The following is a 26724-nucleotide window of genomic DNA, read 5'->3' on the forward strand; positions in this document are numbered from 1 at the left end:
GGCGTATGGCCTGTCTTTTGGAGTGACTGAGCCTTACAGATTGGCCTCTCTTCCATAGCAGAATCTGTTTTTCCAAACGCTGCATTGGCTTGGGAAGTAAATTTGCAGTCTCTGAAGTGTGCCCCCCCCCCTCCTCATGAAAGAGGGGTAGGGAGAACTTTTACGTGTAGAAACTCCAGCTAGAAATGGAGTATGAAAAAACCTAGATAAGGAATGATAAAAGTAGAAAAGCTGGAGAAGGGGATGAAGAAAGGAGTACAGGGATAAAATGGGTATAAAAGAGTAGTCTGGGATAAGGGACAACATTGGGAAAGAAAGTGGAAATGAATTAGGGGCAGTGGTCCCCAACCCTGTCCTGGGGTTTTCAGAAGATCCACAATGAATATGCATGAGAGAAAATTTGCATGCACTAGCATGAAAACCCGACTGGCTGGTGGGCCCCCTGGACAGGGTTGGGGACCACTGAATTAGGGGATGGGGATAAAGGCAAAGAGTTGGGCGATGAGTGGAGAGAGAGGAGGCACTCTCTGAAACTAGCACATAGATTTAAATCAAATTGAAGAAAGTATATTTTCATTCAATACATAATCAAGCTATGGAAGCTGTTATTTATTGATTCATTAAAACACTTATTAAGACCACCTTCCTGCCAAAATACGGAAGCCCAAATTGGTACACAATAAAATAACAAATTAAGGCATCTAGCGTAGCTGGGTTTAAAAGGACTCTGGACAAGGTCCTGGAGGAAAAGTCCACAAACAATTATTAGCCAGGTGGGCATGAGGAAAGCCCACTGCTTAAGCCTGGGAGTGAGCCACAACTAATTGAGTCTACTCTTTGGGATCCATGGACTGGCCACTGTCAGAGACAGGATGCTGGGCTCAGCGGACTTTGGTCTGACCCAGCACGGCACTTCTTCTGATCAGAGGGTAACAATCATAGGGCTCAAGTCACACAGAGATATGAGCCTTTACCTGGGGAACAGCAGTCAAATATTGGGGTTTACTAGATAGGCACTGCTATAAAAAGAGATACTTGGCTCTTATTCATGCGATTTTGGAACGTTCAAAAGATATTTGCAAGGGCCTTAAAAAAAAAAAAAGATATTCAAATCATGCAGGTGAAGCCAGCGTACACTCTTCCTAACCGGGCTCCGCTCCTGCCCTCAGGTTTCTATTCAGTTTCCCAGAGGCCTCTACCCAAACAGATGGACTCCTGCTTATAGCAGGAATTCATACCTTTGTTTTTTCTTCTGTTCCAGAAGCTGAATGCCCACTCAGAGAAGGGATGCTATGCCTGAAAAATAAAAGTAGGATATTCTGTTATTCACATGAACATGCACACAATTAACTCTCAAATAAAATACCTTTTTTTGGGGGGACAGGATTCTGAGAAGATTGCGTTACTGGAAATCACGGGGGTTCTTTTAACGTGTACTTTGTAGCTCCCGGATTACCCTTTGAAAATATGGCTCTCGTACAGTACGCGCACTAACAGCAGCTATGTACTTTGTTGGCAACCGAAAGGGGTAAATTGGCATGCACATTTCTGAAAATCCCATGCACACCCAGCTCCAGGTCGTGCCTTTTTAACCCAGCTGTGGAAGCCTGTGCATGCCTGCGAGGAGGGCAATGTTCAGCCGGACCAATTTATCCAGGCACGTGATTTTGAAAGTTGCCCTCTCTCTATGTTCGTCTTTCTTTACAAAATAGAAACATCACTTTCCTTAGGACCATTATAAACAATGGAAAGCTGTTCTTACCTAAAGTATACGTCTGCTAATTTTTATCTACAAGTTGCCAGCTATAAGAATTTCTAAGACTGCAAAAATGTCCCAAGACCCGACCACAAACTGTAGCATTTTACCCCAGTCTGAACACAACTGCTCCAGCCTGCACCGAAATGATTTATGCAGAGCAGAGTCAGGTCTCGCAAGAGAAAAGCCATAAGCATGATTCTACTGGTGTCCCTTTGCCAGCAGAGTTAAATTACTAAAGCGTACAAGCAATTCAGTGACTTGAAGCGAGGAAATGCATCTGGTAGCTCTTTTGGACAGTGCAATGGCTTAGGAAGGTGGTGTGAAAAAAGATCTCTTATAAAAATCACATCAGCACTCGGGATGTGCAGGGGAAAAAAATTGGGTTTTCGGGAGGGTTTTTTCCCCCACAAATTTCAGTTTGTGGAATGTTTAATTTGTTTCATTCTTGTGAAAAAAAAGAAATCAAACATTTAATAAAAAAAAAAAAAGCAAAACCTAAAAACGGTCAAAAAAATGAAAACAAGAGTCTTTCAAGGCCTCCCACCTACCCGGAAAAATGCCGGCGCCAGGACAACCCTTGGCCCCCACTTACCCGGTCCAGTGGGGATCCACCGGCGCGGCCTAGGCCCAGGCCAAAGCCTCACCTGGGGCAGGTCGCTGTGACCTCGGTCTTGTCCTACGCAAGGCCAACTCCTCAGCCTGGGCCAGAGCCCGGGCCCAGGCCCCACACAGCAGTCCAGCCCAGAAGCCGGATCCCAACGCTAGGGCCTCGACCCAGACTCAGGCCCAATGCCAGGGCTTGGCTCAGAAAGCTGGGTGCTGACCTTGTTATTTTCAATTACTTCAAGTCTACCTGGCTTTCCTACCACAGCACTGCTGTATATCACAATGGCGACATCCACTGGCATGAATGTGCTGGAGTTAATTAACTCTGGACTGACCCCAGTGGATGGCATCAGTTGAAGAAGAAAAGAAGAGGATGTCAGACACTCTGAGGCTTGGGCTCCGGACCTGGGCCTGATTCTAGGCCAAGGCACAGTGTCGGACCTGGGTCTGGGACAAGACCTTGGTGACGGAATTGGGCCTCTGAGCCAGGCTAAGGTATCTGGCTTTGGCCCAGACTCCGGCCTAGGCCAAGGACTAGGCGTCGGGACCTGGCTTCCAAGCTGGGTTGCAGATTCATGCCTGGGCCCAGGTATCTCATCAGGCCTGTGTCTAGGTCAAGGCCCTGGCATTGGGATTTAGCCTGACTGCTTCCATGGACATCCAACAGATCAGGTATGTTTGGTTGGGGGAGGGCTACCAAGGTGAGGCCCTGGCATCAGCCTGGGTCTAGACCAAGACCCTGGTATCGCGCATGGGCCGAGGCTGCAGCCCCAACTTTGGGCTTTGGCCTTTGCCTAGTTGAGGCCCTGACTTAGGGCCTAGGTCTAGGCTTAGGCAGTGGTGCCAGCATCACATTCTGACGTAGGCCGCAACCCCTGCATTGGGCCTTGGCCTGATACATTCATTTAAAATGAATGCAACGAATAAGGTTAGTTTCATTTGGGGGGCTGCCGATTCGTTGTGGGGGCCCCCCCAATTGAAATGAATCATCCTTATTTGTCTTGTTTTGTGCATTCCCCCTCTCTGTGGAGCAGAAATAAGATTTCCTCAAGCTATAACTTCAGCGAAAGTAGCCCTTCTATCACTTGATTTTCTAATCCCGAATGAGACATCATGCAAGGATTCTTGACATGACAAGGTGAGTCATGCCTCTGACAGATGCATACAACTCAGTAGGAGAAACACATGGGGAATTTCAATTATAATGAGATTTTATGTCAGGCCAAGTACAACGTGCCAAAAGTACTGTTGATTGTACTCAACATCCTGAAAAGGTTGGTTACTGTTGCATGAGATCAATAAATGAATCATAAAAAGAGAATAAAATATTTCTGGTAAGTACAAATATAAAACCTCTGCTTGATGACCTGTGCCGCTTTGAAAATGACAAGCTTGTAAAAAAGTGGTACCCTCAGTAGAAGATTTCAAAACTGTGTGCACCAAGATGTAATATTTGCCCTGTATATGTATCAGTTAAAGACATTACTATTCAATCATTCTCTTCTAAGTTATTTTCAGTGACCTCAACTCTACCTGGCTTGTCACTCTCCTGGCAGTAGTGCTCTGCTTTAAATTTCTCAGTCCATCAATAATCTCGCCATCTCAATATCTTTAATTCACTTCCTTCCCCTTTCTCCTCCAAGCTGCTCTGCCCCTACTCTTTTCCCTACAATTTCATAAACAATCAATCTAATTTGGTCTTCCATCCTAGCTGATGTTCTTGACTCTTCCCACAGCTGCTTCTTCCACCCTGTACAACCTTCCTGCATCCACCTAAACTACCTTCTGACCTCTTTTGAAGGACCACCTATTTCTAAAACCTCCTCCTTTCCTCAGTCATCCTCTGCATGCTCCGATTCTCTCGACTATCCTTGCCATGCTCCCTTGTATCCTGGTTATTTTCAACCTTTCCCTTTCTTCAGGTCTTGCTTCTCTTTGCCTTATCCTTCTCTCTCTGCCAACCAGCCTGGTTTCACTACCTCCATTCCTTTCTAAAATGCTGGAGCATGCTGTCTATCAGCAAACTTCAGACACTCATCCGCATTTCTACTTCTTGTCCTGCTTGCATCCCAGAGTTTGCTCTGTGCCATTTGCTGGACTAGCTTGAGCTTCCAAGATCCTCCTGGCTAGACTCTCCCGTGTAAATATTCTCCCTTTATCTTTCCTCAGCCTTTCAGTCTGCCAATCTTCTTTCCTCCTGCAAAGTCGCTACCTGTTCCTCTGATCCCATTCCCACCTAGGTCCTCAGCTCTCTGTCCACTGAGGTCATCGCGTCCATCTGTCACATCCTCACTGTTACCGTTCCTGCTGCCTTTGAACAAGCTGTGATCACACCTCACTGGATCATACCTGCCCTGAAAACTATCATCCCATCTCCCTCCTCCCTCCTCGAATATACTGTTCACTGTTGCTGTCTTGATTTTCTTACATCTGTAACCCCGCCCCAGGGTGCCTGTCCTGCACAGATGGGGGCCATAAACGTATTTGTAAGTTCTTTGGGGTAGGAGCTCTGACTAGCTCTTTTCTGCGCCCCTTTTCCCAGGGTTTGGATCCTTCGGCTTGGGGAGGAAGGGTTCCTTTTGGTCCTAGTGCGGGGATGGCTGACATTCCTTTCGTTATCCCTGGGAGGGGGGCGGGGATCTCTCTTCTCTGTGAGTGCTGTGTGCCTGAATAAAGATGCTGGATGCACTGGGCTGGCGTCCAAACACATTTACTGAATAAAATAGTTGCAGGTGGCACAATAAATATGCCTCCAGCACTACAGTCTTTACCTCTATACGTGCGGAAATCTTTCAACAGGCAAAGGATCCTACTGCCCTCCTGGGTTAGGTGAGATGGGGGCCCCAATGGACAGGGCACCCTTTCAACCTGGCAGGCAAATCCCTTCCATGGACGGCCAAAAATCCTGTCCTTGCACAGAGAGTAATCTCTTTCCTCTCCCCAGGGGCCGAAGACTCCTTATGGGCATCCTCTGAAATTCTCACGGCTCTGTTACTCACAGTTAGCAGGTTCTTCCACTTCTTTAGATTTATTCCAGTCTCTTACTCTTCTCTTACCCTGCTCCACTGCAGGTATGAACTGGCAGCCAAAAGTCTTCCTCCTGGATGTCTCAACGTAATATCCTTTTCCCTTAACTGGATATAACACCGGAGTTATTCCTCACAACAGGTCACCACCTCTGAAGGCAGGTCTTCCCTATACCTGAGCATCCCGGACACAGGGCTCCCCATGCACTGTATCCAAGAAAGGTCTAGGAGTCCAGTGAGGCTCTTACCACAAAAAGCTCTAAATCCCAAAAATAACTCAGATGGGAATCCAGACCAGTTAGGGAGTAGACTGGCAGGAACACCCTCCCGACCCTGCTCAGGAATCCCTGTCTGGGTTAGCCTGTTCCCTCTGACTGGGCCTGAAAATGCAACAAAAGGTAAGCACCTACCACCTCCTAACTCTCCAAAAATTATATACGACTGCCTCCAGACTCTCAGGAGAGAGCTGTTATAAAGCCTCCTAAGGGGACGGCCATTCCCAGACCCCTCAAAGGGAATTTGAATGGGTCTTCCCCCCATCCACTAACCTATTCTACCTAGTGCTTCCCTGGGTATACTAATAATCAAAGAATGGCTCTTGGTTACACATCTCAAGCCATTCTTGATCTACTCTAGTCTGGTTTTTGCCCTCTACATTCCACAGAAACAGCACTTGCTAAAGTCTCCAATGATCTGTTTATGGCTAAAACCAAAAGGCCTTTACTCATTCCTTATCCTCCTTTATCTATCTACTACCTTTGACACTGTTGATCACCACCAATTCCTTGATACTTTGCCTTCACTTGGATTTTGGGACTCTATTCTGTCTTGGTTCTCTTCTTACCTCTCCCGTCATGATTTCAGTATTTTTTTCTGGCAGATTCTCCCCTATTGCCATGCCACTATCAATTGGTATGCCTCAGGATTCTGTCCTGGGCCCTCTTTCTATATTAAATTTCCTTGGTGCTCTGATTTCCTCTTATGATTTTCAATATCATCTTTATGTTGATGATTCCCAGATTTACTTCTCTACACCAGAAAATTCATCAGGAATCCAGTCCCAGATCTCAGCCTGCTTTGTCTGACATTGTTGCTTGGATGTCCCACCATCACCTTAAGGAGCTCTGACTTGGCCATGTTGACTTTATCTCCTCCCCTCCCTTTCCCTCTTCCTCCTCTCTCTATTTATATGGATAACACTATAATCCTCCCAGTCCCCTCAGCTGTAACCTCTTTCTCTCCTTCTCTACACATATCCAAAACTCTGCTAAAATGTGCCATTTCTTTCTCTATAACCATCAAAATCCATCCCTTCCTTTCTCAATACACTACCAGAACCCTTATTCACTCTCTCTTCACATCCCACTTAGAATATTGCCATCTTCTCCTCTCAGGTCTCTCAGTGAGCCATCTCGCTCCACTACAATCTGTCGAAAATTCAGCTGCATGACTTATCTTCGCCAAAATCTCTACACCCATATAACCCCTCTTCTCAAGTTACTACATTGGCTCTGTAATCATTCCTGCATACAGTTCAAACTCCTCTTGCTCATCTATAAGAGTATTCATGCTGCTGCTTCTCACTACCTCTCCTCTCTCTACTCCTCTTCTCAGACAAGTCTCTGCTATCTATGCCCTTCTCCTCTACCGCCAATTCCCAGCTTTGAGCTTTCCACCTGGCTGCACCATATGCTTGGAATAGACTTCCTGAGCTGGTGCGTCATGTTCCTTCATGTGCCTTATTCAAATCCCATCAAAAACCCCTTTTTGAGGCTGATTTAAAATCTTCACCCAATTTTTCCTGTTTACGGTCTCATTAATTTTTAACCATTTTTTTAATAAGTGAAATTCCCAACGACTCTTTTGCCCTATATGTTTTTCCTAATTAGTTTGTATGCTCTATTGAGGAGGGACTGTCTTCTATATGTGTTTGTACAGTGCTAGTATGTCGAGTAGCACTATAGAAGTGCTAAGTAGTAGTAGTAGTATAAGCATAGCAGCTGTTTCAATAGCATCGAGGCTACTGATTGTAGGATTACTGAAAAGCTGTTCCGATTGACTCCTACCATACCAGAATTTCAGGAGCTAATCTTTTCATACAAGCATGTTTTCTATTTTTAGTGAAGTTCTATGCTCCTTTTGGCATATCAATGTATTCAAGTTGAACAGCAATTTTATGAACCAGCTACTTTTCATTTTTCCTCTTCCCTTTCGTGGGTGTTGAGTAACCTTTTCTTCGCAGAATACTGCAGAGATTTGTCATTGCCTTCCATAGCCCACAGTCCCTGAGGCTTCCCTGGTGGTTTCCCATCCAGGTGGTAGCCAGGCCTGACCCTGCTTTGCCTCTGAGATCCAGCACAGCCAAACTCTGCCAGGCCAGAGTTGCTGGGGGCCTTGATAGGTTAAAGTAAAACTTTCATTGTACTTCGGCAGATTTCTTATTAGCCATGCTTCTCCTTTCATCTGCAAATATAAACATTACATGAACAGCATACAATATTGCCATGGAAGGCCTGAGCTTCTCCACCCATCCTTTTATTTCCTTGACCAGATTCTTGACGCCACTAGTAAGGACTAGTATAGCATTTCTAGCCATAATAATGGCCCTTAGGCTCTGGCATTTCCTGTAATTACTGGATTTGGATTTAAATTACTTGTCTTTTCAAACCCACTCTCAAGGCGACTTACAATTCAGTTACAGTATGCCTTTAGTTTTCAGCTCTCCCATTATGGCTTAAAGTGCTGAGTCCAGGAAATACACTCCTTTTGCGTATTATTTTACTTGGGTTCAGTAAGCTGACAGATTTCATCAGCTGTAATTAGGGGATCGCATCTACTGAACTGGACTTGTACCACTCATGCACATGTCCTCTTAATAGCCCTGATGTAATAAGGTGCATTAGGGCTGTGCGCGTACATCAGCGCATGGTTCTGCGCACAGTGTGGTGCATAGAACGTCACTCCTGATGTAGCAAGGAGTGCATGCAGCCCTGACTAAATATGTGCAAACAGCTTAGCGCTCCTCCATGAAAACCCATAATAAGCAAGGCATTAGCTTTCCTTCCACTGCAGAGGTGGAGTACAGCGGGAGACGGCGAAACGCCTTTTTGTTGGGGGGGGGGGGCATGCAAATATCACCCAACTCTATCCCAAACGTTTATTAATTGTCATTCTTTATTACATACATTCTTCAGGTACATCAAATAAAGTCGAATTATTATAACAATGCTAATTGGTCCTCACCAGAAAAACAAAGGCTCAGCGGCCCCAACCTGAAACCTAATGCCTTTCCCCCATAAAAATTATGACCGGGCCTCTCTTCTCTCCTGTCAGCCCCCTCCTCGTTCTTCATGCCCTCCATCCTCTCTCTCTCCTCTGCCACCCTCTCATCTCTCCTTCCCTTTCAGCACCTCCCCTTTCCTCCATCCCCTCTTCTCCCTTCAGTCCCCCTTCTCTCCTCATCCCCATCCCTTCTTGCTCTCACCCGCTGCCCCATCTTCTCCCTTTAGCCCTTTTCCTCCCCACCTCTGCTCTCTTCTCCTGCCTCATCCCCTTTTCTCCCTACCCCTACGTTCTCCTCTCCTTTCAGCCTCTCCCTCCTGCCCCCTACTCCTGTCTCCTGCTCCCACTCCCTCTTGCTCTCTCTTCTCTTTGCTCCAACCCCCCTCCTCTTGTTCTCTTTCCATCCTGCCCCAGACTTTCCTCGTGGACTCCTCCAGGCAAGCCCCACCCCTTCCTCCCCAGCTGTCCCAGTACCCTCCCATCCGCTGTCCACCACCATCTACTCACCTGGTGGTGTGACACCTCCACCCAGGTCTCTCTGTTTAAAACGCTGCTGAGAGCAGCAGCATCCGAGGCAATGCAAGTCTAGCGGCAAGAAGGCAGATCAGGCAGCCACGGTGGCAGCAGCAAAGGAAGGCGAGTCCGGTGGCTGTGGGCGGTGGTGGCAGCGAGGCAAGGCAAGGCCTGTGGCAACTTCTAAGGTCAGTCCAATAGCAAAAAGGGGCTACATGTGTTGATGCTCCTTTTTAAGCTTGCTCACCGCGGAACGTATGTCTTTTAGATGTAACTTCCGCCACCAAAAGCTGCACAGAAGGGGGAGGCTCAGAGAGCACTTGGCAAATCAGATAGAAGGAGGGGGTCACCATGGCCTGACCAAGGCTTGTTAAAAAACAACCCAAAAACAAATAAGGATGCTGGCCCAAAGTTGGTGGGGCCATGGCCCTGCAGACTCTCATTCTGACGCCTATGGAGTGAAGTATCTAGGGTGAGGGCTAGTCTATGAGACTCAACCTGAAGTTCATGGTGCTGAGGTCCTGTACTCAAGACTTATGTACATAAAACATGATTTAGGGAGGTTTTCTGCGCACAATCTGCCAGCACAAAATGTTGCACTTTTTAACTCATGTTTTATGTGCACAACTTTTAGGAACATAACTTGTGCTCCTATCTCATGTTTTGTGCATACAACTTAGGGGCATACTTTGTGCTTCTAACATGTTTTGTGTGTGCAATTTTTAGGAGCACAACTTTCATAGTTATACATCCCAGAAAGTGTGGAGTAAAAATCACAAACCAAAAATCAGTATGCAAGCAAAGGAGTATGTGAAGCAAATTAAACTGATCAGTTTCAACAAGCAAGGAAAGCGTTCTCAATTTATGACAGGCACAATTCAAATGGTCTTTAACATCAGGAGAGCCCCTCAATCGGGTATCATCCAGGAGCTTCAATAGGGAAAAGACCAAAGGCAGGGTTTCAGCCCCTATGCCACAGAGTATCTGATCCAAGTTTTTATTTTTTTTATTTAAGTTTTTTTTTATATACCAACATTCAAGACGATAGTCCCATCATGCTGGTTCACAAGAAACAGGGGTGCAATTAAAATAAACTTTACAATTTGAACAATAGTGCAGAAAAGCAGTTACATGTAACAGGGACTCATCAATAACTTGGAGTAAGAAGGAAAATGAAGATCAGATAATTATAAATATATATAATAACATTATAAGGGGTGGCTATTAATGCTATTACTAGCGAAGTATGTTGATTGAAGGGAGTTAAGTAATGTTGGAGTTAGCAAAGGCCTGCGTGAACAGTTGGGTTTCAATACAAAGTTGGGTTTCAATACAAAGTTCAAAGTTGGGTTTCAATACAAAGGCAGGGGTAGGGACGAAGCACTCATGCCATGAAATGTCTGTCACAAGGATGATTTAGGAGAAGATTCCACAGAACTGCAGGCTGTTAAAGTCAGAGACGCGTGGCTGAGCCGCTGGGAACCTTAGCAATCTTTGAAAGAGCGTGTAGCCATCAGCAGTAACCTAACATGTTTTGAGCACATTAACCATGATTTATGCATGCAAAACATGGTTTGGGTGCAGAACCCCAAAGACAAGACGTACCACAGTGGGTGGGGAATATAAAGAGAAAACAGAGATTACAAACTAAACATTGTAACATGGGCCACCAAATATTAGAATCAAGAAAATGAGCCTGAAAATTAATGTAATCAGGACATAATGGACCTCTCAGGCTTCTACTGACATTCTCAAAACCAACAGACACTCAGTGCCCACTACAGCTCAACTGGGACATCAGCGGAAAGCAGCGATTAAAGCAGAGAGCTGTGAACCCATAAGAACATAAGATCTGCCATACTCGGTCAGAACAGTATGCTGTTTCCAACAGTGGCCAATCCAGGTCACAAGCACCTGGCAGGATCTCAAGGGGTAGATAGATTCCAGGCTGCTTATCCCAGGGATAAGAAATGGATTTCTGCAATTCCACCTTAATAATGGTTTATGGACTTTTCTTCTAGGATTTGTCCAAACCTTTTTTAAACGCAGATACACTAACATCTTTCACCATATCCTCTGGCAATGAACTCCAGAGCATAATTATGCATCGAGCAAAAAAAATATTTTCTCTTATTAGTTTTAAGCGTATCACCAATTAACTTCCTTGTGTTCCCTAGTCTTTGTACTTTTTGAAAGAGTAAACAACCAATTAGCATTTATTTGTTCCACTCCGCTCATTATTTTGTAGACATCTATCCTGTTTTTTTCTTTGACCAGACACAGCAAGTAACCTGCTGAGCTCCTAACTTACCTCTGCTGCTGAGACTGTGGCTTCCTGAAGGAGAACAGCGAGGTGAATGGAGAGCGGAATCCCAGAATGGAAGACGAGGAGGAGGCATTCTTGTGGGACTGCAGGGATTTCGTTCTTGACATTCTGAAATCCATTAAATCTAAAAAAAAAAAAAAAAATACAGAGTCACATGCAGATGCATTTGATTTAGTTGCCACTGCAAAGAAAGGGAAGAGAAAGCGCCAAAGACACTGGTTATTTTTTTTTTGCCAGGCTAGGAGGAAGATTGGCACCAAGCTGTCGCTGAAGGTTAAAGTCCGTAGAATTAATAGCGATGCTTGAAGCTGCCCGAATCTGGGCCTCTCTCCCCTTCACCCCTGGTGCTTAGCAGCTGCAGCGAGCACATTCCTTGCTTGCCCTGCTTCACTAACTACACAGGTGCAACACTTTCCTGAAAAAGGATTTGCCGCGGGTTGTGGGCCACAAGCTTGTTTCTGGGAGGTACGGATAAAGGGGCCGAGTGAAACCCCTGCAATCACAGCAAATAAGATCTGGAAAGGGAGGGAAGGCCCCAGTAAAGGTGACTCAGCCTCAGTCGCAGCAGGCACGGCGGATTTCAGGGATGGACAAATATTTCTGTACCGGCTGAAGTGGGGACCTGCTCATCAAACAGAATCCAGCCCTGGGTTGTTTAAACGTGTAACAAGCGCAGTGCTGCCACGCTAACTCCATGTCATCGGCACACTTAACACTTTTCTATCTTCTATCCCAAGGCAGCCTGTGTAGAGCAACAGGCAGTAGAGCGTTTTGGGGTACGATACAGGTTAGGGAAACCAAGACAATCCCACCCTTCTCTCTTACAATGTGACATATCGTAGCCACTGCCAGGTGGTACGTGCCTGTTTACAGTTTGTTCTTTTTGTGAGGTGAATTTTCAAAAGCCATTTACCCGCATTATGGGGTGGATTTTCCAAAAATTAAGGAGCGGACTTGGAGGGAACTTTCCAACTCCCTACCCTAACCTCCCTGCCCCTTCCCCTATCCTACCCTCCCCCTAATCCCTATCCTAGCCACCCCCCCCATTTTTTAAAATCACGTTTTGCTCCTGCAAAGGAGCAGGAGCAAGTTGCGCGTGCCGGCAAATGGCCGCTGTACTGGGCACCTCTAGCGCTGCCCTGCCCCCCCAGATTGCCCATTTGAAAATTGGCCCGGCGCGCGTAAGGCCCGGGATTTACGCACACCAGGGTTTTTAAATCCGGCCTTAAGTGCATTTAATGCAGGTAAAACCTATTGACAATTCAATGGCGTATACTGTAGCAATTTTCAAAAGCCCACTTACACGGGTAAAGGGCATTTAGACATAAAAACCCCAGTTTTAAGAGTGTAAATGCTTTTGAAAATCAGGCCCTATATGTAAACAAGTGCGGTTTTGGATCCTTGGCAAAACCCAGCCCCCTGGCATATCTGTTCCTCCTGTCGGGATTGAGATGTTAGTAAAGTCACAACAGAGAACCAGAAAATGTCATTCCCAGGGAGGAAGGCATATGCAAGTGAATAGTTTTTGCCTTTCCTGTTGGGCTGCCTGTAAGCAGCTTAGAGCATCAGAATCCCAAACTAACTCTTGGGCCTCTGGACAAGGATATCTCCAATGCAAGCCACAGGGGGGGAAAAAGAAGCAAAAAGGAAAATTTGACATTACCAAGATTTTGAATTTAACCCCAAATTGCATAAAATTAATGCTGAATAACAATAACTAAATTATGAACCTATTTTATCTAGATTGCCTTAGCTCTATAGCCTCTTCATTCTGGAGCTTCCAGCCCAGCTCTGCTTACTATTTTTTGTTGTTTTTTTTTTATAATGGACGTGGGATGGGGGAATCTGAAGCAGAGATAGGACAACCTTTATCTGTGGTCCCTGGGGCTTCATCTCTGATAAGTCCCCATCCTTCTGCATCTGAGTCACAGTCCATGACTCCCTTCAGAGCCAGGCATGTGTGCAAATTTATTTTATTAATTACAAATTGATCAAGTCAACTAACAGTTCTACTTTCCTTATGGAAGAAGCACAAATTTGGTGCACGCTTGCTGCATGCATTCCTGCTTGCAGACCTTGAGAATGCAAATCCTGCATTTTGGTGGTGGGCTAACATGGGACGGACACAGAACCCGATGCCATCTGCACAGTAAAATGAGCACTGGACAGATTAGGCTGTGTGTTATGTATTTGTTATACAGAAACAATTTCGGTTTTTATTTACTGGACAGTTGTGGAGGCTCTTGTTAATTCTAGAAAGAGATTTCAGGGAAAAAAATGTGACAGCATGTCAACCTGCTGTCTGAGTGAGATGTTTTCTTGCCCCACCCAGCCAGCATGACAGGAGAAGCTGGTTAGGAGCTCTCACTCTGACTCACCGTTTTGTGCTGGCTTCTTCAGTTTATAGGCTAGGGGTTGTTTTAACATGCTGCTTACATCCGGGTCGTTTCGAAATTTTTTCCTCTGTATTTCTTCAAACCACTCACCAGTCACTCCATGAAGCCACTTTATGTCTCGTTTTGCACTTTGAAGTTTGCTGGAATGAAATAACAAGACACTTTTATAATTTTCTTTTTCCCTGCCAGGTTTGATTAGCAAACTTTTTGAGCCGTGGCTCACCTTCCATCCATGCAGTTGGCTGAGGCACATCATTTTAGTTAACACACGCAAAAGGAAATAGACAGGTAGATATCCCTATCCCACCACCAGGCACAGAAGCAGATACAGAAAGGCAGGCAGAGGGACACTCCAGACCCACACTGAGAGAAACAGAGGCAGATAGACTAGACCAGTCAAACACAGACACACAAACTCCACACTCCGATAGACCCAGACAGAAATAGACAGAGAGCCCACATAGAGAGACAGACACCACACATAACACAGACAGAGGCAGACAGACACAGACCGATCATACCCAGACACAGAGAGAGAGAGACAGGCATAGAGTCCACAGCATACCAGACAAACACAGACACACAAACTCCACACTCCCATAGACCCAGACAGAAATAGACAGAGAGCCCACATAGCGAGAGAGACACAGACACCACACATAACACACACCGATCACACCCAGACACAGAGAGAGAGAGACAGGCATAGAGTCCACAGCATACCAGACAAACACAGACACACAAACTCCACACTCCAATAGACCCAGACAGAAATAGACAGAGATCCCACATAGAGAGAGAGACACAGACACCACACATAACACAGACAGAGGCAGACAGACACAGACTGATCACACCCAGGCACAGAGAGAGAGACAGGCATAGAGTCCACAGCATACCAGACAAACACAGACACACAAACTCCACACTCCAATAGACCCAGACAGAAATAGACAGAGATCCCACATAGAGAGAGAGACACAGACACCACACATAACACAGAAAGAGGCAGACAGACACAGACCGATCACACCAAGACACAGAGAGAGAGAGAGACAGGCATAGAGTCCACAGCATACCAGACAAACACAGACACACAAACTCCACACTCCGATAGACCCAGACAGAAATAGACAGAGAGCCCACATACAGGTTGATACAGAAAAATCTGTGGGAGGGCCGGCGAGCGCCCGCTCTTCCAGCGCGCGCCCAGGCCACTCTCCTGGGAGCACGGTACAGAAAAAAAAATATTTAAATGAGGGCCCGCAGTAAAAGGAGGCGCTAGGGACACTAGCGTGTCCCTAGCGCCTCCTTTTTGACAGAAGCGGCAGCTGTCAACAGGTTTGACAGCCGACGCTCAATTTTACCGGTGTCGGTTCTCAAACCCACTGACAGCTACGGGTTCGGAAAATGGACGCTGGCAAAATTGAGCGTCGTCTTCTAACCCACGGGCTGCAGGCAGATTTAAATTTATTTTTTTTTACTTTTGGGGCCTCCAACTTAATATCACTAGGATATTAAGTCAGAGGGTGTACAGAAAAGCAGTTTTTACTGCATTTCTGTACACTTTCCCGGTGCCGGCCTAAATTAACGCCTGCCTTTGGCGTTAATTTCTGACAGTAAAATGTGCGGCTTGGCTGCACATTTTACTTTCTGTATCGCGCGGGAATACCTAATAGGGCCATCAACATGCATTTGCATGTTGCAGGCACTATTAGTTTCGGAGGGGGGGGGGGGGGGGGGTTGGCCGTGCGTTTTGGGTGCACTATTACCCCTTACTGTATAAGGGGTAAAAATAGCGTGTCAAAAACGTGTGGCCAAATGCGGGCTGTATCGGCCTGAGTGAGAGAGAGATACAGACATCACACATAACACAGAGAGGCAGACAGACACAGACCGATCACACCCAGACAGAGAGAGAGAGAGAGACAGGCATAGAGACCACAGCATACCAGACAAACACAGACACACAAACTCCACACCCAGACAGACAAATGGTGAGGGAAGGAACATTTTGCTAAAAACTTGAATGCCTGCCAAAATTTTAGGAGCTGGAAAAAATACCGTCCTACCCTACCCAACATATTTGTGGGGGGGGTTTAACTTGTATTTTTCTTCTTAGTTTGCCAATTTTTTTTAGGGTTTGTTTTGCTTATTTAACTTGGCATTTCCCCCACATTTTGCCTTTATACCCCTACCCTCTCTCTAGCCTCTCTGCCTATTCCATTCCCCTATCTCACTACTTCTTTTCCCCCAGGCGGGCGGCAGATCTCTCCCTGGGTAGGGACCCAGCAGCAGCAGGAAATACTCCTGGGCTGAGGCCTGAAGGCGTCGGCTCTTCCTGGGTTCTGGAATACCGCAGCAGCTCCTCCCGTGTCCAGGACCATCACAGCAGAAGCGGCTTCTTTCCTGGGCCTGCCACAGAGGCTACGGTTCTCATCTAAGGTCCACTCAAAGATGCACCCCTAAGCTATGGCAGGATACAATGTCGTCACTGTGCTCCCTCCCCCCCTGAGCTTGCAGTGTCTCTGCAGCAAAAAGACTGGACGGCATTGCAATTTTTGTCTTCTTTCATCAGCCAGCTAAGTGCATCCCCCTTCAGGATCATTTGCCCACCCTTGTGTTAACACCATGGATTGCTGGCCTGCAATATACTTGCCAAACCTTTCCCTGACTCTGCAATGCACGACACTGCCATTATTAGAGGGAAAAGTAGCCCATGTAGAAGGTTTGTTGTGAATCTTTGTAAACAGCGGGGCACATGCGAGATACAGATATACAAGAGCTACTGTATTTCAGCCTTTCAGTTATCTGTATTCCAAGGATGGACTGTGGCCTGTATGTACAGGGCGTGATTAAAGACAAAGTATGCAAGACTCTACAACGATGACATCCAGTTCTTTTTTTCTACCAAGAGCATCTTGGTCAGATGCTGTCCAGTTGGCTTCTGTTTGTCTCACTGCAATATGTGATTGGTTGTACCACAATAAGCTTTCCTTAAATGTCACCATGGCCGTTGCAATTATTCTACGTCATTCACCATTCCACACATTTCCATCCACATATTGGCTATAATATCCCAGACGATGCGGAACCTGGGAATTATGGTGGACCCTATGCTATGAATGCAACCCCATGTAAAAGCAGCAGTAAAATCCTCATTTGCAAAATTATGCTTCCTACATCATCTGACGCCACTCCTTGAGCCAAATGACTTCCGAATGGTCTTGCAACACTAATACTGACCAAACTTGTTTACTGCAACACCCTCTATTCTAGCCTCCCCCTCAGTACCCTACAGCCCCTTCAAATTATCCAAAATGCAGTGGCTCATCTCTTAATATGTACCTTCTTGCGTGAACACATCACTTCAGTACTTCACTTGTTACCCTGGCTACCGGCAAGCTGAAGTATCCAGTACATGCTAGCAGTAATCGTACACAACTTACTCAATTAACATTAATTCCACTTGGATAACTTCAGTCTTAAAAATTTATACTCCCCTGTGCACTCTCCACTCCTCAAATTGGGGTCTTCTGGAAACTCCGACCTTAAAAACAACACATCAGACAGAAATATACAAAAGGGCTTTCTTGATAGCCAGTCCAATTTTTTGGAAATTCCCTGGTCGCTTTGCAACATGAAAAAACAGAAGCTGTTTAGAAAGGCCCTTAAAATATTTTTATTCAAAGAGGCCTTTAGCTCAGCAGTATAAACTGATCTCGAGCATGTAGTACAGGTGCTATATTCTGTTATTCATAGTCTCTTAATTCAGATAGAAACATCCTAACATCTCACTTGCAACCTATATACTGTACATTTGTCAAACCTTGTCTGTTTTAATTGTATGATTGATTTTATGAATTTTTATGTATGTTGCCTCTGTAACCTGCCCCGAACTTGTGGAGGATGCAAGCTACAAATATTTTAAATAAATAAATAAATAAATAAATAAAATAAATGGTTTAGGTTGCTGGCTTGGTGGCTGTCTAGGTTCCTGCCTGAGGGGGGTTTGTTATGTCAAAGTCTTGCTGAACAAACAGCTCAAGCACTAGACTGCTGCTCACACACTGACCGGCCAGTGAGACACCAGTGGGGCGGGCAAGGTGACAAACATTTAGCACCAGCCAAGAACAGACCGTGTGGACCCTCTCTCTCTCTCCATACCCCTGACTCCTTGCAGACACAAACATGTACACACTCAAACACAACACATGACATCTAGAAACATACATGTAAAAATATTCAAACATGCATGCGAAGAACGGATAAATCTACTAGTACACTTCATCTTCAGGATAAAAAATTATTAAAGTGACTGGACTGGATTCTTATTTTATATTTCTATATAACGTAAGATAACATAGTAATGATGGCAGATAAAGACTAAATGGTATATGAGTGTACAGCAGTTTTGGATACTTTTTTGTATGAAATATGCTATATAGAAATATAAAATAAGTATCCAGTTCAGTCACTTTATCCTGAAGATAATATATATATATATTAGTTCCTACAGTTTAGAATCATTTACCATCTGAGATTTGACATGAGCCGGATTATTTGAAATTTCATAAACAGTAAAATGGTTCAACAGCCAATCATTTTATTGACCATTGATTAGACTGAGTTGATGTCTTGTGATGTAGAAGAATGCTGTATTAAAAGAGAGCCTGGGACAGGTTTGTATCTAACATGAAATGGGGGATGATATTGGCTTTCTTCCTATTGCTTGTTAGTGGTAACGTACATTGCCTTGATTGGTTTTAGAACCAGAAGGCGGTATATACAAATTTTAAATAAATAAATAAATAAATAAGATGTGGCACCATGCCCCTTTACCAGATCAGGATAAGAATTAATACTCCTGCACAAGGGAGAGTGCTAATGACATGAAGAGAGATGCTAGTAGCTAAAAAAAAAAAAAAAGAGGGAATGGCACGAAAGAAACAGCTGTGATTTGTGGCTAAGTTAAGGGCTAGCAATGGGAATGGGGAGGAGAAGAAGCAGTAGAAAATAAGGTTATAAAGGTTAGCAGAATGAACTCCAAGAAGGGCAGAGAAAATAAGGAGGTAGGCATTAGAGTACAGGTGTGCGTAAAACAGAACCCTTGGTTGGAAATACCTACAGTACCTGAATGCAATCCACTTTGAAGTGCTGAGAAAAGTGCGAAAAGCAGAATATAAAAATCTAAGTAAATAAAAACTAAATAAATAAAATCTAAATAAAACATATTTAAAATAAAGTTGGAAAATAAAAGTGCATATTAAAACTATGCACCTTCATAAGCTTAAAAATGAGTAATTTTTAAATGCAGAAGATTTGCAGTATACAACCAATTGGCTAATACTCGAAAGGTCTATGGTTGCTCCATTAATGCCTGGAATGCAAGTCCCTAAAAAATATTCCAACTTTGAATGCTACTTATTTAGCTCTCTTTGCTCTAGATAAATTACTAAAAACTCGGTGGATTCCTAGCAAGCATTCTCCAATATGGTTTAACCCATATTTATTTATTTATTTATTTAGCGTTTTTCTATACTGGCATTCATGATTAGAAACCACATCAAGCCGGTTTACATGCAACAAGGGGTGAGAACAAAAAACGGAACATAAACAAGTGCAATGAGATCAAAAGTTACATTACAACAAGGGTCTTAAACTGGGAAGAGAATTAGAATAAGAGAGCCGAGCAGTAAGGATTACATTATTTACATTATAATGTGAAGTCTCTTGTATAATTTGCTATCTCTTATAAAATTGCTATCATTTAGTTTGGATCTGGGAAGGCTTGTTTAAATAGCCAAGTCTTAAGCCTTTTTCTAAAAGTCGGTAGGCATGGTTCTTGTCTCAGATCCGGAGGGATAGAATTCCATAATGAAGGACCGGCTGTGGAAAAGGCTCGGTCTCTGAAAGATAGGTAGTGAGTGGTTTTGGTTTGGGGAACGCGGAGTGATCCTCTGTAGGCTTCTCTGATGGGTCTAGTGGATGTGTGTTGTCTGAGTGGTATTTGTAAATCGAGCGTTGCTTGATGATGTATAGCCTTGTGGATAATAGTGATGGATTTGTGGATGATTCTAAAGTGTATAGGCAACCAGTGCAGGTTCTTGAGAGTGGGGGGAAATGTGATCTCTTCTCCTGGTGTTGGTCAGAATTCTCGCAGCTGTGTTCTGGAGCATCTGAAGGGGTTTGATGGAAGCGGAAGGGAGACCTAGTAAGATAGAATTGCAATAGTCTATCTTAGAAAAGATAACTGCTTGAAGGACCGTTCTGAAGTCTCGCACGTGAAGGAGCGGTTTGATTCTTTTAAGTACCTGGAGTTTGTAGAATCCGTCTTTAGTAGTTTGTTTGATGAAGGATTTTAAGTTAAGATGGTTGTCGATAATTATTCCTAAGTCCCTTGTTTGGGTGGTAGGTGGGTTGGTTGGAAGACACGGAGATGGGTTGCTATTTTCTGGTGAGATGATAAGAAGTTCCGTCTTAGCCGTATTTATTTATTTATTTATTTTTAGATTTTTATATACCGGTGTTCCTATATGAAATAAAGATCACATCGGTTTACATTGAAACAGAACATGAAAATTGCCAAAAGGCATTACATAGAACAAGGTTATGAAACTTGGAACAGGGTACATAAGTTCAAAATTTAACAATAACGTTGTAACATTGATGACCAAAAGATAAAGGAAAGAAAAGAAAAAGACTTAAACAATTAAGTTGACAGGTCTTATTGAGCATAAAAATTATAACGTATAAGTGAGAAAGTCTCAAGTGTCCTGCAGCAAGAGATTAGATACCGAAGTAGGTAGTGGTATGGAAAATGGGGGTTTGTGAAGAAGATATGCTCTTGCTGGTTGGAGGGGAAAAAAATGATGATCATGGTCCTGGAAAAGCTTGGCTAAAGAGCCAGGTTTTAAGTTTTTTTTTGAATGAAGAGTGGCAGAGCTCAAGCCGAATGTCTGGTGGGAGCGCATTCCATTGAATGGGGCCTGCTGTAGATATGGCACGTTTATGATGCGAGGATTTTGTTGAAGGTACATAGAGTGTGCCTTTATATGCTCCTCTGATGGGTCTAGAGGAGGAGTGAGGGCGTAGTTGGTTACATAAATGAAGAGGAGAGATATTGTGAATGGATTTATGAATTACGGTGAGTACTTTATATAGGATCCTTTGCTTTATAGGCAGCCAGTGGAGGAGCTTGAGAATGGGGGTGATGTGATCTCTTTTATTTGTATTGGTAAGGATTCTGGCTGCAGAGTTCTGTAATATCAAGTTTAAACTCGAGAGGAGGAGATTGATTTCTTTAAGACAGAGATTCATTCTTTTTATTTACTTAATAAAAAGGTAATTAACTGGGATGAGTGGCAGGTTAAGGGAATCTAGTTGCTTCAACAAATATTGGATGATAACTGCATATGATTCTTTGAAGAGCTGGTTCAAATACATCAAGTTGCCCCAGACCCAAGCAAAACAAGTGGATGCAGTTATATCATTGTATAACACGAACTGTTCCCGCACTTGTGTCCGGAGCTTTACTCGTGTCTCAGATTCACCTTTAGTGGTCATGTGGCATCCCAGTTTTACAAGGTCCTAGGACTGGAAGCAGTTTGGGAAAGGGAATTGTCATGAAAACATGGCCTTTTCAATTGGCAAAGATTCTGGGCACAGAATATGAGAATCTCATGTTCAGTCAACCTTACTCAGAACCTATTCTTTTTGCTTCACCGAGTTCCTTGGACTTTGGTGAAGTTGTTTGGGGTTGGTTTGCAGAATTCCAGTATTTGTTGGCATTGTGAATTAACTGACGGTACTTTACAGCATATGTCATACGACTGCATTAAGATACGATCCTTTTGGACTCAGGTTTTGGATTACATTATTAAAATCTTACTTTTGACCATACCGATAGCTTATAAAATAATTATTTTGTGTTCTCATGCTATAAATATGCTCACTATTAATCAGAAAATTTGTTGGACATTCCTATTGCACATGCTCTGCAAATATGCTCAGCAATTGGAAGAATAGTGGTCTTCTGAATGTCCCTTATTAGTGGACTACCATCTGTATGGTACATAAAATATGAGGTTGCTATAGCACTGAAAATGCAACAGAAAAAAAATATTTTATACTTCTTGGAAACCTCTGTCCGATTAACTTGATTCCTAAAGACGTTCTCGCTATTCTCAATCAAGATTTGTTGTATTTGAATATGATTATTTATACTCTCCTGTATTTTTGCTTCTCTTTTTGTCAAAAATTGATATTATTCAATGAAAAGATTGAAATAAACAAATGAGTAATCTTCTGCAATGCTTTGTTGTTATTATTTCAGCATGGATTTTTGTCACCAGTCTGCCTTCATATTTCCACATTTGGGAGGTACAAGGAAAACTACTCTGATATATTTTTATATGAATAGCAGTATATTAAATCTTTAAATATACATAAATAAAACCACAACTTAATATCATACAGTATTGGGAGTGAAATTCTTCTAAGCAATGGCAAAAGCCAGAAAGGTGCTTGGCTGCATAGGGAGAGAAATGGTCAGCAGAAAAAGGGTGATATTGCATCTGATGAGACTTCATTTGAAATATTGCGTACAATTCTGGAGACCGCACCTTCAAAAGGATATAAATTAGTTGGAGTCGGTCCAGAGAGTGGCTCCAAAATGGTCATTGGTCTTTATTTTAAAGCATATGGGGATAGCCAAAAATCTAAACATTTATACCCTAGAGGAAAAGCAAGATAGGGGAGATATGATAAAGACATTTCAATATCGCCAAGGTTTCTATGCACAGGAGGTGATTCTCTTTCAATGGAAGGGAGGCTCCAGAATGAGGGGTCATGGGATGAGGGTGAAAGATGGTAGACTCAGGAAATATTTTATCCAGATGGTACTGAATTAATTAAAATCCTTCCAGTAGAGGTGGTAGAGTCAAAAACAGTATCTGAATTCAATAACGCATGGAAGAAACATAGAGGATCTCAGAGAGAATAATGGAAATTGTAAAACTAAATTAGTTGGGTAGATGGGCAGACTAGATAGGTCATATGGTCTTTTTCGGCTGTTCTGTTTCTATGTTTCTGATCTGCGATTGTGGTAGTTATCATGGATTTTGCTCTCTGGATTGAAAGATTTCATTAAACTCTTTAATGTGGAAGACCGAAAGCAGGTGGTCATCTTTCAGTTTAGACAGCAAGGGGTTAACATTCCCCAGCTGTGTCACCCTGACCCACAGGCCGATACAGTACAATGCGCTCTGATGGAGCGCACTGTTAGCCTGCTCTTGGACGCGCTTTTTCCCTTACCCCTTATTCAGTAAGGGGAGGAAAATGCGCGTCCAACCCGCGGCACCTAATAGGGCCCTCAACATGCAAATGCATGTTGAGGGCCCTATTAGGTATGCACGCGGGATAAAGAAAGTAAAATGTGCAGCCAAGCCACACATTTTACTTTCAGAAATTAGCACCGACCCAAAGGTTGGTGCTAATTTCTTCCGGCACCAGGAAAGTGCATAGACAAGCAGTAAAAACTAGGGATGTGAATCGTTTTCCATATCGTCTTAACGATAGAAATCGTGTGGCAGGGCAAGAAAATCGTCTTAGGCACGATTTTTTAGTTAAAAAATCGTTAAAAATCGTTTTTTCCGATTAGTGCGCACTAACTCGAGTTAGTGCGCACTAACGGGAGTTAGTGCGCACTAACTGGGAGTTAGTGCGCACTAACTGAAAATGATACAATTTGACACTTTTCAGGTCAGTTAAGGTCAGTTTAGGAATGAATATGTATTCCTATTGGCTGCCCTCTTATTTATTCATGTTACCAAGTTTCCTACTGACAGTATATGGGGGATGGGAAATGGAAACAGTTGGTAGCTTGACAAAACAAGTAATGTGATCAGTCAATGTGACTAGAACTTGTGCCCTAACCCTGATACCAGGGGTATTGTGATCTTCCTGCACACAGTGCCCTATCCCTATTAATACCAGGAGTGTTGTGATCTTCCTGCACACAGTGCCCTATCCCTAATACCAGGGGTGTTGTGATCTTCCTGCACACAGTGCCCTATTCCTGATACTGGGGGTGTTGTGATCTTCCTGCACACAGTGCCCTATTCCTGATACCGGGGGTGTTGTGATCTTCTTGCACACATCCCGGTATCAGGGATAGGGCACTGCATGCAGGAAGATCACAACACTCCTGGTATTAATAGGGATAGGGCACTGCATGCAGGAAGATCACAACACTCCTGGTATTAATAGGGATAGGGCACTGCATGCAGGAAGATCACAACACCCCTGGTATCAGGGATAGGGCACTGTGTGCAGGAAGATCACAATACCCCGGAGGAGTGAGGGTCAGGCAGCTCCCCCCTGTCTGTGAAGCCAGCCTCTCACTAGTAATGCAGGGAGGGAGCTGTCTCAGACTTCACCATCCTCCCCCCCCCCCCCTTACCCACACACCATTCACTAGCTGGGACATGGGGGAAGTCAGGAGTGAGGGTCAGGCAGCTCCCCCCTGTCTGCGAAGCCAGCCTCTCACTAGTAATGCAGGGAGGGAGCTGTCTCAGACTTCACCATCCTCCCCCCCCCTCACCCACACACCATTCACTAGCTGGGACATGGGGGAAGTCAGGAGTGAGGGTCAGGCAGCTCCCCCCTGTCTGTGAAGCCAGCCTCTCACTAGTAATGCAGGGAGGGAGCTGTCTCAGACTTCACCATCCTCCCCCCCCCTCACCCACACACCATTCACTAGCTGGGACATGGGGGAAGTCAGGAGTGAGGGTCAGGCAGCTCCCCCCTGTCTGTGAAGCCAGCCTCTCACTAGTAATGCAGGGAGGGAGCTGTCTCAGACTTCACCATCCTCCCCCCCCCCTCACCCACACACCATTCACTAGCTGGGACATGGGGGAAGTCAGGAGTGAGGGTCAGGCAGCTCCCCCCTGTCTGTGAAGCCAGCCTCTCACTAGTAATGCAGGGAGGGAGCTGTCTCAGACTGGTATCAGGGTTAGGGCACTGTGTGCAGGAAGATCACAACACTCCTGGTATTAATAGGGATAGGGCACTGTAAGAGATGACTGTAGTAGATTGAATAAAGATCTGATGTTTCTGCTCTCCTCACACCAAACAAAAACAACACACAAGCAGAGAAGCCCTTCTTACAAAGCTGAGCTAGTGAGTTAAGTAGGAGGAAAAGTAAACATACTGGTGCCAGTGTGGCTACTTAAAAAATACACTTACCAACAATCAATTACATATATTTGAACTGTGTACAGTTCCAGCCAGGACCACCTTTCTAAAATGCACAGTGATTGGCAAATTCAACATGCACTAGCATTTCAGGTGCCTGCTAACAAAAATAATAAACAAACAAGTTCTAGTCAGGTGAGTGCTGATCATTACATTACTTTTTTTGTCAAGCTTCCAACTGTTTCCATTTCACATCCCCCCAACCATATTGGTAACATCAATAGATAAGAGCACAGCCAGCCAATAGGAATACATACATACATATTCATTCCTAAGTGACCTTTACTGACCTGGGAAGTGTGAACACTTTGTTTCATTTTCTGTTGGTGTTCGTTAGTTTCCAGTTCCATTTCCCATCCCCCCAACCATCACCTCAGTGGTAACATCAATAGATAAGAGGGCAGCCAGCCAATAGGAACACATATTCATTCCTAACTGACCTTCAGTGACCTGGAAAGTGTTTATTTGTATCATTTTCAGTTAGTGCGCACTAAATCGAGTTAGTGCGCACTAACGGGGAGTTAGTGCGCACTAACTCGAGTTAGTGCGCACTAACACGATTTAACGATTTTTAACGATAAATCGTTAGAATTTCTATTGTATCGTGTTCTATAACGATTTAAGACGATATAAACATTATCGGACGATAATTTTAATCGTTGAAAAACGATTCACATCCCTAGTAAAAACTGCTTTTTTGTGCACCCTCCGACTTAATATCATGACGATATTAAGTCGGAGGTCCCGAAGAGTAAAAAAAGTAAAAAAAAATAAAAAAATAAATTTTAATTCAGCCCGCGGCTGTTGGGCCGAAAACTGGATGCTCAATTTTGCCGGCGTCCGGTTTCCGAGCCCATGGCTGTCAGCGGGCTCGAGAACTGACGCCGGCAAAATTGAGCGTCGGCAGTCAAACCCACTGACAGCCGCCACTCCGGGCTAAAAGGAGGTGCTATGGACGTGCTAGTGTCCCTAGAGCCTCCTTTTGCCCGATTCTACCGCACCACCTCATTTGAATACTGTATTGCGCGCACCGGCGAGTGGCCGGTGTGCGTGCCGGGAGAGTGGGCATTCGTCTGCTCTCCCACGTTTTTACTGAATCGGCCTGCCAGTATGGGAAGGGCTGGAACTGCAAGGGCATCTAGATAGGGTGTAACCTGTACTAGTGAGTTGAATCTGTCTTTCTCCCTGTCTACTGTGCTGCTTAGGACAGCACAATCACCTGTTCATGTAACATTGTATAAAAGCCTGGATTTTCAAAGGCCCACGCGTGTAAAAACTGGGGTTTATGCACCTGGCTGGGCCTTGCGTGTGCCGGGCGCATTTGAAAATGGCCCTGACCATGCGTGTAAACCCTGGTACGTGCACAAGTGCCAGGCCCTGAAAATGGGGCGGGCCGGGAAGCAGGCCAGATGGGACAGCGGCCATTAGCCGCTGTCCCAGGGAAGCACGTATGGGCAGCCGGCTGGCACGCGGAAACAACTACTGCTCCGGAGGAGCAGTAAGTAATGAAATTAAAAAATTTGGGGTAGGTAAGAGGGGAAAGGGACGGAAGGTTAGGTG

The 26724-nt window shown here is 44.4% G+C and overlaps 1 protein-coding gene across 3 annotated transcripts in view; it reads right to left on the reverse strand.

The window, feature by feature from the left end:
• EXPH5 (exophilin 5) overlaps window positions 1-26724 on the reverse strand; it is a 108068-nt gene that overhangs the window by 21909 nt on the left and 59435 nt on the right. For 2 of the 3 annotated variants that reach the window (XM_029602472.1, XM_029602471.1), the window contains exons 2-4: window positions 13891-14048; window positions 11498-11636; window positions 1239-1296 (exon numbers count right to left, since the gene is read on the reverse strand). In XM_029602472.1, the coding sequence (XP_029458332.1) occupies window positions 1239-1296; window positions 11498-11636; window positions 13891-14048 (355 nt within the window). The remainder of the gene's footprint in view (window positions 1-1238; window positions 1297-11497; window positions 11637-13890; window positions 14049-26724) is intronic. The other variant, XM_029602473.1, reaches the window with a different exon arrangement.

The sequence above is a fragment of the Rhinatrema bivittatum genome, chromosome 5 (genome assembly GCF_901001135.1).
Source record: "Rhinatrema bivittatum chromosome 5, aRhiBiv1.1, whole genome shotgun sequence".
In the NCBI taxonomy this organism is placed as follows: Eukaryota; Metazoa; Chordata; class Amphibia; order Gymnophiona; family Rhinatrematidae; genus Rhinatrema; species Rhinatrema bivittatum.